The sequence below is a fragment of the Lepus europaeus genome, chromosome X (genome assembly GCF_033115175.1).
Source record: "Lepus europaeus isolate LE1 chromosome X, mLepTim1.pri, whole genome shotgun sequence".
NCBI lineage: Eukaryota > Metazoa > Chordata > Mammalia > Lagomorpha > Leporidae > Lepus > Lepus europaeus.
The window spans coordinates 111,992,979-112,007,489 of record NC_084850.1 but is presented as its reverse complement, the minus strand read 5'-3'; the positions used below and the strand labels follow the sequence as shown (position 1 = coordinate 112,007,489).

General features: G+C 47.5%; 1 protein-coding gene across 1 annotated transcript; it reads left to right on the top strand.

The window, feature by feature from the left end:
• The first annotated feature begins 4,633 nt into the window (after positions 1-4,633).
• Positions 4,634-5,002, top strand: LOC133752834 (histone H2A-Bbd type 1-like). The gene has a single exon (XM_062183127.1). The coding sequence runs from the start codon at positions 4,634-4,636 to the stop codon at positions 5,000-5,002; it is 369 nt and encodes a 122-aa protein (XP_062039111.1).
• Positions 5,003-14,511: the final 9,509 nt, after the last annotated feature.

Below are 14,511 nucleotides of genomic sequence, written 5' to 3'. Positions count from 1 at the left end.
TTTATCGTCAAAATAGGATGGCTTTCAGTCATCCGGAAAATAGGCACAAAATGGACAATAAATAATGAAAAACACACTGGTTTCATCCCAAGGTATGATTTCCAGTAGAGATTCAGGAACATTAATCCCACTCAGAAAAGCATTGAGATTTAAACAAAATGTGTGTTTTTCCCAGAAAATTGTCAGGATTATTAACTTCATCCAGAAATGCAAAAATGGAAGACAGAGAAACAGAAGAGTATGGAAATAGGGGAAAATGAAATCAAGTCCCTACTGTACTAAAATTGAGAAATGTTTAGAACACAGATAAGCAGTTGTGACTCCCCATGATGGGTCCCAACTTTTCTAGCCAGAAAAGGACACAGAGTCTTGGGGAACAAGTGTTTGTCACAGAAGTTAAGCTACCACTAGAAAGGTATACACCCCATAACAGAGTGCCTGGATTTGAGTTCCACTCCCGTCTCCAATCAGCTTCCTGCTGAGGTGCACCAGGGATGGGGGCAGCTGATGATATCTCACATACCTGAAATTCTGCCACTCATGTAGGAGACTCAGATTGAAGTACAGCCTCCTGACTTTTTCCTGGTCAAACCTTGGCTGCTCCAGACAGCTCTTTGTCTGAGTCATTTTAACCTATTGTCAAGGTTGTTTAAAAAATAGAAATCCCAGATTTAGAAGAAAATGACTTTGTTAAGGGAGATATTGCAGTGAAATAATTATCAAAGAGGCAGATTTCAGAGAGGAAAGAAAAATAAAAATGTTATATGCAGAGATCAGGAAATATGGGGCTATGGAAAGATATGGGAGAGATGTATTCTTCAGGGGAAGTTCTTGAAACTTAACAAACTGTGACAATTAAAGTAACAGAAAAGTCTCAGCAGGGAGCGCTGATGGGAAGGCACATGAGGTATGGGTCTGGGCCTGAAAAGAGCAGGCAAATTACACCATGACAATTCACGTAGAGTTTATGGCGAGCTCTTTGAGCCCTGTATAAAATACTCCAAGACCAAAGCCTGATCCTCAGTGTCAGGAAGGACATTGAGGGAGGTGATTGGTTCAGGAGAAGCTAGCTCCCAGGATAACCCAACAGTAAGCACATGGGTCACGGGACTTCCAGTCATGGGGAGAACTAGCAGGGTATGCATGAATGGAGCTTACAGGCCTCCCAGAGAAGAACCCAGCAGGAAATGCAGGGATACAGGTAGTGGCCATCTTAGGGATGTTTGGGCAGCACACATGGATCCAGGATGCAGTCACACTAGGGGAAGAGATGGTAGGAACTGCATGAGTAGAGGACAGATCCAGAATAAGGAAAGTATGGCAGGTAGTGCCGCAGTACAGCAGGCAGTCAGCCTAGGGGATGGACAGGAAGTGCACATGGTGGAATTTTCATTCATGCAGCAGGAAATGACGAGTTAGAGGGAGTATAGAGCCTAGAGGGGGAGCTTGCAAGAGATTTACATGTGGAAGGCACAGATGGCCTAATGCAACTTAAACAGGAAGCTCTGGGTGGAGAGAGCATCTACCTTCCACAGCAGACATCAGGAGAGGCACGGGCAAGAAAAGCTTTCCACCCAGAGAAGGAATGGGCAGGAGATGTATACACAGAGGGCCCAGCCAGGTTAGCTATGGTCTGACAGGAAGGTCATGTGTAGAGAGCATCCCTAGCCCATAGGGGAACTCTTAGATAGGTACATGGATAGAGAGGACACATAGAACAGACAAGCTGATGGCAGGAGCTGCATGTTCAGAGAGGCCATGCAACCTAGGGGAGATTATTATATGTGCATTGATGCAGCCAGCTCAGGAGAGGTACTAGCAGGTGTCACTGGATGGAGGGAACATTCAGCATGGGGGAGGGGACATGACAGGTGATCCATGAGGGTAGGGTGCAGCATCATAAGGAGCATGAGGTGGAGGTGTACGAGTGCAAGGTGCAACCCATCTAGGGGATCACTGACAGGAGACAAGGGTGCAGGCAGCCATTGAGACACTATGACAAAATTCATGGCGATAGAGAGTATCTGACGTCAGGAAGGACGTGGGAGGAGGTAAGTCGGTATGCAGTCAGATGAGGACAGGAACCTGCAGTAAACATATTGACTCAGAGCACAAACAACTTATCAGTAGGATTGGGAGAAGGTATATTTTCCATGAATCCATCTAGATAGTCCAGACAGGAGATCTTGGAGGGATAGAGCATCAGAGACCACACAGAGCACAGCAATAGAGATAGTCACAGTGGGAGCACCTTGCCTAAAGGGATGCCCAGCAGGAGGCACTGATGCAGAGTGCACTCACACCAGCATCTGGGAGGAAGTGCTGCAGACATGATTCAGCGGTTTTCTGGGGAATATAGCAACAGGCACCTGTATGGAAATCATGTGGTCTAGGGATGGACAGCAGATATGCACATTTGGAGACTGCAGCCAGCCTAGCCTACGTGCTAACAATAAGTGAACGAGTGAGTGAACCATTCTGCCTAGAGAAGGACCAGCTGGAGATGAATAAGTGAATGCTGAGCCACCTAAGGGAGTTGTAACAAGGTTGATGGGAAAGGTGCCCTCATCAGAGACTTGCAGAGACAGAGACATCCAGAGACCTTTTCCTTTCAACTTGACAAATGTCAGCCATGAGACAAGAGGAAAAAGAGAGGTAATGAAAGTCCCCAGCACAGATTCCAAATAGCTATGCTCCTCTCACAGGCCATGAGATCTTCCACAGGACTGACTTGCAAATTAGGCAAACCAGCAAAAGGAGTGATAAACCAGAGTCTGTGTTTTCTTCACCCAGTACTGAACAGATCTCTGCAAACTAGCATTTAAGAGAGATATTCAAATGGACAGACCGTAAAACAAATTCTTACCACATGATCAAGCAACTGCTCCTTACATTAAGAAATTGAAAACACGTGTTCACACAAAAGATTGCCCATGAACGCTCCTGATAGTGTTAATGATAATAGCCAAAATGTTGAAATTCTCAAACTTCCATCAACTGAAACATGCATTAATAAATTGGAATATTTCCATAAAGCAGATTCCTTTATAACCATTAAAAAGGAAAAAGTACCAATACACACAAGAATGTGATTGAACCCTGAAAGCATTAAGCTAAATGAAAGCAGACACAAAAGGCCATGTATATTGCAATCCATTTAATATTAGATGTCTACAGGCTGGCACTGTGACAGAATAGGTTAATCTTCTGCCAAAATTGCAGCATCCTGTATAGGCGACGGTTCAAGTTCCAGCTGCTCCTCTTCCAATCCAGCTCTCTGCTGTGCCATGGGAAAACAAGAGAAGATGGCCAAAGGGCATGGGCCTCTGCATCCACGTGGGAGACAAAGAAGAAGCTCCTGGGTCCTGGCTTCAGATCGACCCAGTGCTGGCCATTACAGACATTTAGGGAGTAAACCAGTGGATGGAAGAACTGTCTCTCTATCTCTCCCTCTCACAGTCTGTAACTTTCTCTCTCAAATAAACAAATAAAAATTTTAAAAAATCAGATGTATAACACAGGCAAGCCCAGAGATATAGGAAATAGATGAATTTTTGCCAGAGACAATGGGAAGAAATTGTAGTGTGGGTTTTCATTTTAGGGTGATGAAACTATTCAGGAATCTATTGTTGATGACAATTTCATTGGAAACACACTAAAAAGTCACTGAATTGTACACTAGACATGATTATAATGATAATTTTTTGTTACGTGAACTTTACATTAATAAAATGAAAAATAAAAGAACAACAACGAAATTCCTAACCATGGTTCTCAAACATGGGTAGTACATTACCTGTAAAAGGACCAAAACAAAACAGGACCACTAAATTGAAGAGAGGAAAACAAAAATTTAAAACAGCCAAGAAAGTACTCTTGATGCATTGGATTCACAGAGAAGAGGCCAGAAAGACATAACCGGGCTTCAAATGTGCATGTAGTACGTTCAGTCACTGCAGTTTACACTCTAGAACAGGAGAATCAAGTGGACACTGATCCGTGTGTCCTGTGAAACAGGCGATGACAACTACACAAAGATGACATCATGGCAGTGATACAGGCATGAACACGTTACAATAGTTATCCCAAAGGAGAGAGGCACACACTATTACCAGTTCCATGGAGAATCCAACTGATCAGTGTTATTGAATGAACATGGACATAGAGGCAAAACCTTGTTTGGTTGCTCTGTGAGAGAGCACAGTGGGCCTCTTGCTGGAGGTGACTCACGTCTGTCAGTGCCCTGCGACTTGCAAAGGGATGTAAAATAACTCAAAGGCAACCTACGGCTACCATCAGGCAGTCACCCTGGGCCAGTTTCCTGAAGACAGGGCCATTTTCCCACCAGGAGATCATTTTGGAGGCGAATGCTAAAGTCAGATCAAAAGTGAGCACTTTCTCAAACGCAGGGGGTGGGCTCATGCAAACAGACTCCCATCGCAGCCATTTGCAGGCTATGCGTCATCAGGGCGCACTGGTCCCCTGTGACGTCACAAGGACTGAGGCGTCACAAAGGCTGCTCCCTAGCCAATGAGGGACACGGTGGGCGGGACTAAGCACTGGCATCTTGAGAGGCCCAAGCCAGCAGGAAAATCAAGCTGAGCCGATTGGGTCCCCAACCCCAGCAACCATCATGCCCGGGAAGAAACCCAGTAAGAAACCCAGCAAGAAAGCCGGCAAGCGCAGGAAGCCGAACGTCTCCCGCTCTACCAAAGCCGAGCTGCAGTTCCCCGTGAGCCGCGTGGACCGCCACCTGCGCCAGGACCGCTACGCGCAGCGCCTGAGCTCCTCCACGCCGGTGTTCCTGGCTGGTGTCCTCGAGTACCTGACGTCCAACATCCTGGAGCTGGCTGGCGAGGAGGCCCACAAGAACAGCAGGGTACGCATCACCCCGGAACACGTGAAGAAGGCGATCGAAAACAGCGAGCACCTCAGGGACCTGTTAGAGGAGGACCCCGAGCCCCGGGATGAGGAAGTGGCCCAACCCGAGGAGAAAGAGTGAGGCCTGAGGCCAGCGCCTGGCTGCACTGCACCCGGGGCCTTGCCCAGCCCCCAGACTCCCATGGAGGAGGCAGCCGTCAGCGCGTGCCAATAAAGTGTTCAGTTGATTCCACGGATTCTGAAGTCCTCTTTCTGTCACTCGGAGCACGGGTGCCTGTGAAACACCCGGAGGGTGGAAGGGGCGGTCGGGAGGGGACTTGGAGTCGGGGATTTCAGACAAGCCGTTCCAGTGGTGCCCATGGGCCTACAACTGTGGCCCTGGTGGGAGGATCTGGCTGGCTGGGGTGGAGGGCAGAGGGAACTTCCTCGCTGGTTCTGAGCAAGGAAGGTGGTGGGAGGCCAGGAAGCTGGCCTGGGGCCCCCTGGTCTGTGGAACACACTGCGTGATGTTGGGAACCGAGACGGAGCTGGAGGCCAGAAGTGGTGCAGACTTCCCTCGTGATGGAGGAGGCCAAAGTCAGAGAGGGCGAAGGCAAGGGGTGTCGGGCGGAAGGGTGGCACACTGGTTGACGTGAGCTTCATGGGACAGGGGCTTCCCATGAAGAAAAAGAGTATGGAGAAACCACAGGAAATAGACAAAGCAGGGGTTATGTTCAGCTTGATTCCATTTATTATTTATTGATGCCCTGCCTCATTCCAAAAGGAGTTAGCGACGGGATTACTAGCTAGTGTTTCTATGCTTTGTGGACTCTATCCTTCTGCCCTCTTATGAACTCTGATAAATCAAATAGTAATCATATGTAAAAGCTTTCTCTGCCTAAGATGTGTAGTTCAATCAGTTCTTAATGGAAATGAAGAATTTCTAAATTGGCTTGTTTTAAATTGTTTTCTACTATAAACATAACTCTTTTTTTTTTTTTTTTGACAGGCAGAGTGGACTGTGAGAGAGAGAGACAGAGAGAAAGGTCTTCCTTTTGCCGTTGGTTCACCCTCCAATGGCTGCCACGCACCACGCTGATCCGAAGGCAGGAGCCAGGTGCTTATCCTGGTCTCCCATGGGGTGCAGGGCTCAAGGACTTGGGCCATCCTCCACTGCACTCCCGGGCCATAGCAGAGAGCTGGCCTGGAAGAGGTGCAACCGGGACAGAATCCGGCGCCCCGACCGGGACTAGAACCCAGTGTGCTGGCGCCGCAAGGCAGAGGATTAGCCTGTTGAGCCACGGCGCCGGCCTTAAACATAACTAATTCTCAGATGAGACACCTAACCTGTCTCTGAGCATGGATGTCACAGAAGATAGACTTACCAGGGGCTGACTACCTGCTTGGAGAAGGAAGTGTCCACTCTGTCCCTGCTGATGGACTCAAAGTGCACACAATGGTCGGAAACACTCTCATAGGCTGTTTCAAGTTACAGATCGCTGTCACGTCAAGTGTTGTAGCCATCTGACCCCTTGTCTGTGCGTGTCCATCCTCACTTGAGGTTTTCACTGTTCCTTGCATCCGTGATGGCCACCCCCTGCTGCCTTTGGTCTTCCACACGGGGCTGGGCAGAGCCTGCTCCATTGCCCCCCACAGTGGGTCAGAGGACCCGCATTCGAGATCCCAGTTCACCACTTTCTGGCCGCGTGGTCCTGGGCCTTCACCTCTTCCCCTACGCAGGTTTCCTGGTGTATAAATTGGGCAACACGAGGCCCTCCTCCTCTGATTTTGTAAGGACTGAGTCTACTTGTACCTGTAAATGGCTTCATCACACCACGTGTGGCACAGGGCAGCCTTGGTGAGCGGCTGCTCTGCCTTCCTCCCTGACCCCAGGTGCTCAGACATGCTTCCCAAGAAGACAGGGGTGGAGAGACAAACCAGGCAGTCGGCACCTGGCTTCCTCACTCCTTCCGGGGGCCTCATTCTCTGCCTTGTCTAAGCAGAAGGACCTGGCTTGCTCTCCCCGTAATTCACAGGGGTGTGCCAGGAATGAAGGAAATAGTGCCGGGTTTCTGGTAGGGCTCTTGGGACATGTGTTGTATAAATCCAAGGAATCTTTCCCGTCACCTCAAGCCCACTGGCCCTCATTGTTAAGGTTTCTACCACACATTTGTGATTCCTACACTCAACACTCCCAGCCTTACCGAAGCTCAAAGCTCCTCCCCTGTTCATCTGAGGAGCAATCAGGGCTCTCCCAGAAACTACAGGTACCGGTGACCCCATGCTGGCAGGTGCACTGCACCCCTCCTCTCTCAGAAGTGAAGCATCTGTGTTCCCTGGACATGAGGACACATATTGCAGCATCCTTCAATGAAAACTGAGTGCCTCTAGGATGGGAAACGACAGGGAATTAACAACGATGCTCACATCCTGACAGGTTGCTTCCATAATTCTCTGGTGCTGAAAAACCATTTAGTTTGCTTATACGGAAATAGCGCTGGGTTTCTGCTTAGGGCTCTTAGGACATGAATCTTTCCTGTCACCTCAAGCCCACTGGCCCTTGTATTTGTGGCAACTTCATTGTTAATAATCCACCCCATGCCTTATCCAAGCTCCCCTCTTGTTTATTTAAGTAGCAATCAAAGCCCTCCCAGAAACTACAGGGAAAGTCACCGTTAGTCCATTGATCCCACAATGGCAAGGACACTGGCCACCTCCTCTCAGATGTGAAGCCTCTGTGTTTCCAGAACGTGAGTTTCTCATATTGCAGCATCCCTCAAACCCGAGTGCCTCTAGGATGGGAAATGACCAGGAATTAACAATTATGCTCAGATCTTAACCTATTGGCTAGACAGTTGTCTAATGTTGAAAAACAGCTTGTTTTGCTTACACCTGAGTATATTCTCTTATATACATCACCAGAAGGAATCTAAGGAATTAATAGAAGTTGGGGGAAGCCAGAGTAGGTGGGTGAATGATGTTGAGTTATCTGTTCTGTGTAGCCAGATGTTCACCTTCCATTCCACGCAATAGTCAACACCTATGGTCACTGTGACCCCAATTAGGATCATGGCTTCCTCACCTCCTTCAGACTCTGAGGTCTAAGGTGCTATTTAGAAAATGAGTTGAGGGGCTGCACTGTGGCGCAGCAGGTTAATGCCCTGGCCTGAAGCACCAGCATCCCATATGGGCGTCGGTTCTAGTCCTGGCTGCTCCTCTTCCGATCCAACTCTCTGCTATGGCCTGGGAAAGCAGTGGAAGATGGCCCAGGTCCTTGGGCCCCTGAACTTGCATGGGAGACCCAAAAGAAGCTCCTGGCTCCTGACTTTGGATCGGCGCGGTTCTGACCATTGCTGCCAACTGGGGAGTGAAACAGCGGATGGAAGACCACTCTCTCTCTCTCTTTGCCTCTCCTCTCTCTATGTAACTCTGACTTTCAAATAAATAAATAAATCCTTTAAAAAAAAGAAGTTGAGTTGAATAAGGTCCTGTGAACAAGCCCTCTGCAGTATCAAGGAGCAGAAGTGGATCAGCAGTGTCCTTTTAAGCAGTGTTCTCAGCTGTCCTTGTGGTTTACAGAGAAAAATGGGGGCCATGACCCGCAGAGCATCCAGCACTCTGCACAATCCCCTACGCTAGAGTACAGAATGAGAATCACAGGCCCTGGAAGGCATCAGCCCATTCATGTTTTGGGCTTTTGTGCATCCACAGTGCAGGAGGAGAAATTGTGAGGAAGGTTTCCCTTCAGTCTGGGCCCTCTGGGCTGAGCAACATTGATGATCTGAATTCTATTGGCAGAAGGGAAGCTAAGACCCAGGTGAGCAAGGACAGAGGCTGAGGAGGGCGTGGCTTCCAGCCAGGTCTGTGATCACAAACTCTGCCAGGGTGGGCCAGTTCCAGCACAGGTCACCATGGCAAAAACTGTCATATATGAGAAGAAATGAGCCCAAGAGGTAACTTAAGGAGAAGCTTGGAGGATAAAGTCAGTGCAATGTTGGCATGAAAAAGATGCCTGACTGCTAGGCTGGCCTCCCACCAACAGTATCTGGTGGGAACAGAACCACTTTGAAAGCCCCAGTTCACTCCTCCCTCTCACGCAAGCAATTTCGTTGGATGGACAGAGGGAGAGGGTCTGACTCTTTAGAAAAGGCAAGTAGAGCCCAAAGTAGGATTTTAGAAAGAGGGGCCCTTCTGCTAACCTTGAAAATGTAATTTTCTAATGCAGAAATTACAAAGTGGTATCACACACTTAATCTGGGTATCAACAGTTTTGCTAGACCTACATAGACATTTGGCAAGAAAATTAATTGCTGACATTTAAAAAGCAAGAACTTTGTGTTTTTATACTGTATTGATAAATATTTTGACTCTGATCTTTGAAAGCTTGGAAATTATTATGACTCCAAGAAGACTTATCTTTCCAAAAACGTCCATCTCCTCAATGACTGACCCCATCCATCCATGTAGTTCTGGATGATAGGAGAAAATGCATTCCATCATATGTTGTGGCAAAGTACAAAGCTGAAGCACAAAACCCAAAGAAATATTGGATAATTTCATTTCTCTTGATGAATTAAGTCATCAGTAAAACCTTAGGTTCTCTGTAAAGCACCACCTAGCATAGAACTGGTGATTTAAAAAAGTTTGCTCATGAATGGGTGATGAATATTGGCACTAAACGTGCCTTGGTATTTACCATCCCCTTATAATAATTTAAGGTCAAAGGGAAAACGCTCCATTTTTTTGCTGAGAAGACATCCTCCGTAAGCGAGGTGGGGGAAGTTAAAGTGTCTTTTTTGGAAATAGAAAAATGTAATTTCCCACTTGACCTAATTAGGATGTTTATATTATAAAATAAGGCTCAAACAAGGAAACAAAGGTCTAGTTTTGCACATGTAAGCTTCAAGTTTGAATTGGAGTCAGTTAACTTATAAATATCACATCTAGTACTTTTCAGAAATAGAAGCTTCCCACTCTGCTGGTGATCAGAAATGGGAAATAATTTGGCTATTGGAGGAAATGAAAAAGCATTGAAGAAGTAGCCAACAGACATCGCCAGGGTATATAGAGCCAGAAATAAACTGAACATGGATCGATATCTTACCAAGCAAACCTTGTCTGTCTCAGTAATTCCACTGCTCTACTAATGCAACACCAGAACACAAGTGATGGTAGTTATTGCCCAGAGACATCAGATCCATAGAACTCAGGGCCTGTGCTACACTGCAGCTGCAAATCTGACTTCCAGTTATTCATGCCCCTGCTCAGTTTCAGGCTCATCATCTTCCCTACATGACAAAGCTCTCTTTTATCACCACTTCCTTTAAAATGTTGCTCTTAAAGTCATCTGACAGACTAATACTTAAAGAATGTTAAGAGCCGGCGCCGAGGCTCACTAGGCTAATCCTCCACCTTGCAGCGCCAGCACACCGGATTCTAGTCCCAGTCGGGGCACCGATCCTGTCCCGGTTGCCCCTCTTCCAGGCCAGCTCTCTGCTGTGGCCAGGGAGTGCAGTGGAGGATGGCCCAAGTGCTTGGGCCCTGCACCCCATGGGAGACCAGGAGAAGCACCAGGCTCCTGCCATCGGATCAGCGCGGTGCGCCGGCTGCAGCGCACCTACCGCGGCGGCCATTGGAGGGTGAACCAACGGCAAAAGGAAGACCTTTCTCTCTGTCTCTCTCTCACTGTCCACTCTGCCTGTCAAAAAAAAAAAAAAAAAAAAGAATGTTAATAAGGATTCACTTGAATAAATTGTGAAAAATCAAGCATTTTTACCTAAATATGTAGACTTCTTTCTTTTTTTGATAGATTAGGGCTTAGACATAGCTACAGTCACCTGAAGATGACAAGATACTATCTCACTGAGACCAACATTTAGACACAATGTTTAAGATGCCACTTAGGAATGCCTGCATCCCAAATCGGAGTACCTGCATTTGAGTACTAGCTACATTTCCAATTTCTTTCTTTCTTTTTTTTTTCTTTTTTTTTTTTACAGGCAGAGTGGACAGTGAGAGAGAGAAAGACAGAGAGAAAGGTCTTCCTTTGCCGCTGGTTCACCCTCCAATGGCCACGGAGGCTGGCACATCGCACTGATCCAAAGCCAGGAGCCAGGTGCTTCTCCTGGTCTCCCATGGGGTGCAGGGCCCAAGCACTTGGGCCATCCTCCACTGCACTCCCTGGCCACAGCAGAGAGCTGGCCTGGAAGAGGAGCAACCGGGACAGGATCGGTGCCCCGACCGGGACTAGAACCCGGTATGCCGGCGCTGCAAGGTGGAGGATTAGCCTAGTGAGCCACAGCGCCAGCCACATTTCCAATTTCAGTATACCCTGGTGATAGTTCAAAATCCTTGGGTCCCTGCCATACACAAAGGAGACCTGGATAGAGTCCCTGGATCCTGACTTTGGCCTGACATGGCCCTACATACTGTGGGCATTTAGGGGAGTAAACCAGTGGATGAAAGGTCTCCGTCTGACCTCCTGTCTTTCAAATAAAATTAAAATATTTTTTAAAAAAAGACCAACATCTCTGGTTTGCCACCGTCCTCATCTCTTTTAATTGTGTTTCATGTCTGATTCCCTTCACTTTTTATAGGAACTTCCATACTACTACAGATACTTGAATTTGTTACTCCTACTATAAATTAATTTCCACCCACAATTTTTCTTTTTTTTAAAAGATTTATTTGTTTGAAAGTCAAAGTTACACAGAGAGAGCAAAGGAGAGGCAGAGAGAGAGAAAGAGAGAGAGAGAGAGAGATCTTCCATCCACTGGTTCACTCCCCAATTGGCCGCATCAGCTGGAGCTGTGATGATCTGAAGCCAGGAGTCAGGAGCTTCTTCCGGGTCTTCCACATGGGTACTGGGGCCCAAGGACTTGGGCCACCTTCTACTGCTTTCCCAGGCTAAACAGAGAGCTGGATCGGAAGTGGAGCAGCCGGAAATTGAACCATCACCCATATGGGATGCCAGCACTGCAGGTGGCAGCCTTACCTGCTACACCACAGTGCTGGCCCCTACCCACAGTTTTCAGATAGTCACTCTTCACATTTAATGAAGTAGTACAGTGGAATACTTCTCACACTACCTTTGGTGTGGGCCAGCACTTTCTGGTTTTGCCGTTATTGTGATGTTGCTGAATTTAACTGTGAACTAGTATGTGATCTCACTTCACATGACTAGCATGCAACTCACATTTGTCACTCGAGTTCCACAATACTGTACTGGTATATACACTGCTCAACAAGATGCGGTCACTCACTCCAATGTTGGGGCAAAGTCAGATCCCTGAAGAGGACCCTAAATACCAACTCTCAGTTTCCATTCTTGTACCTGTCCCATCAGACCGTGTGTCTGCTGCCATTTTCTCATGGCTCAGCTCACCACCCATGCCTCACTTACCCACCCCAGTGTTCTATGTTATGTACCATGATGTTCCTTCTGGGTCCTCTCTGGGCTTTTCATAGGATGAATTCATGGACTTTCTGCCATACCCCCCCATCTACGTTACCGTTACGCTTCATCAATGCATTTCCTTTAGCCTGCCCTAAGCTGGATGCACATGGAACTCATATACCACCTTCCAGGTTTTCTCCTACACTGAGCCTTCTCCCCATCCCTGAACCCCCGGACAGTCCTTCCCTAGGCTTGCTGTTCACTCTCGCCATGTACCTCCTGTGAGACTCTCCCCTTGACTGGCTACCCTCTTCATCTTTTCATCTCCTGTTGAGTCCCTGCTCCCCACAGTGGCAGCCCGACTCATGCATGCATTTCCTCTCAAATTGTCAGCTACATTCACTGTACATTCCAGCCATGCACCCCCTGCTGAATTCTCCCTTTAACTGCCTCAAACCTCCCCTGGTGAACTTCCCTGGGTGCTTCTGCTAGGCAGCAGTATCCTCCTCCACTTATGGATGCACTGCTGAGTCTTCTCTTAGACTTGCTCTACACTCCAGCTTTGTACATCCTGCTGAGACCACCACAAACCTTGATGGAAGTATGCTCTGTCTTCCCATCCATTTCCTGTCTATCTCACTTTAGGTCTAAGGCTTTCTCCACATATAAACTATCTGCCAGTCCTTCTCTAAGCTAGCCATACCTTGAAGCCGTGAACCTTCTACTTGTTTGACACTGGGCTGCCTGAAACCTGATCAGTGCACCTTCCTCAGGGGTTTCCCAGGCTGGCTCCATCATGCACCACTGTACCTCCTACCACATTTCTCCTTAGGATACATTCATCATCCAACAATGTACCGTCCACCACTCATGCCATTATGCTAGGTTTCCCCTCCATTGAAGCATTTCAGCCCAATTCTCCCCTAGGTTTACTGCACCCTCTACCCATACACCCTGTGCCTTATCTTCCACTTGGTTGGCTGAAGCCTCTATCCTGTCATCTGCTGCTCTTACACCAAGCAGTATTATATTTCTACCTGTGAAAGTACTGCTGGGTTTTCCGTTTGGTTGGTTATACCCTCTACCTTTAAAAAATCCTGTTGAGAGGTCCCATAATTCGGCTGCTCAATGCAAGCAAATATATTTAGACAACTACTCCTAGAGCCTGGTTGAAACTTGAACCAATGTACATACTACCAAGTCCTCCCATAAGCTGGCTACAACATATACTACGCACCATCTCCTAGGAACCATGTGACTGAATCTTCTTACCTCCCACAATCCTCTTCAGGACCTTTGCTAGGCCTGAAAATTTTCCCATCCATACAGTCTCTGCCAGTTCTTCCCTCTGGCTGTCCTCTCTAACCACACACCTTCTGCCAGGGCTCTGTAAAAATAGATGTATTCCCTACTCAGCACTTTTACAGAAGTGTTACTTGGGCTCTGTACTCTGTTCACCCATGCATTTCCTATTAGACCTTTCCCTAGGCTGGCTGTACCCTCAAAATTCTCATACTTCCTATGCAGTCATGGTAGGGGTTCTTATGCCCTTTCGTTCCATGATATGCCCTCTCAGTCCTTTGAACACTGTACACCTTTAGCTTTTTCCCAAGTTGTCTAGCTATGGCCCGCATCTATGAATCTTCAGCTGTGTCCTTCCCTGGGGTGAATGCTTACTACTTGCACACTTACTGCTGGGTCCTTCCTTGGGCTTCCTAGTCCATAGTCTGTGCCCTCATGATCCTGTTCCCATGCTCTCCCTACAAAGGATGGCTGCATCCTGCACTCATGCACCAACTGCTGTATCATCTCCTCACATGGCTGCACCTTCACCTATGTTGTACATGCTGGGTCCTCCCCTACACTGGTACAGCATTCACATATTTTTTAAGATTTATTGTATTTTATTTGAAATTCAGTGAGAGAGAAAGAGAGAGAGAGAGATCTTCCATCTGTTCATTTCCCTAATAACAAAAGTGGACATGGCTGGAGCCTAGAACTCGATCTGGAAATCCTACATGGGTGGCAGGGGCCTAAGCATTTGGGCCATCTTCCACTGCTTTCTCAGGTGCATTAGCAGGGACCTAGATCAGAAGTGGAGCATCTGGGACTTGAACTGGCACTCCAATATGGGCTGTAGGCATCTCAGGCAGCAGCTTAACCTGCTGATCCACAGAGCCAGCCCCCAACCTCCAAATGTTTACTCTACTAGGTTGGCTACAATATTCAAAGCTGACCTGAGCTGTTCTATATCA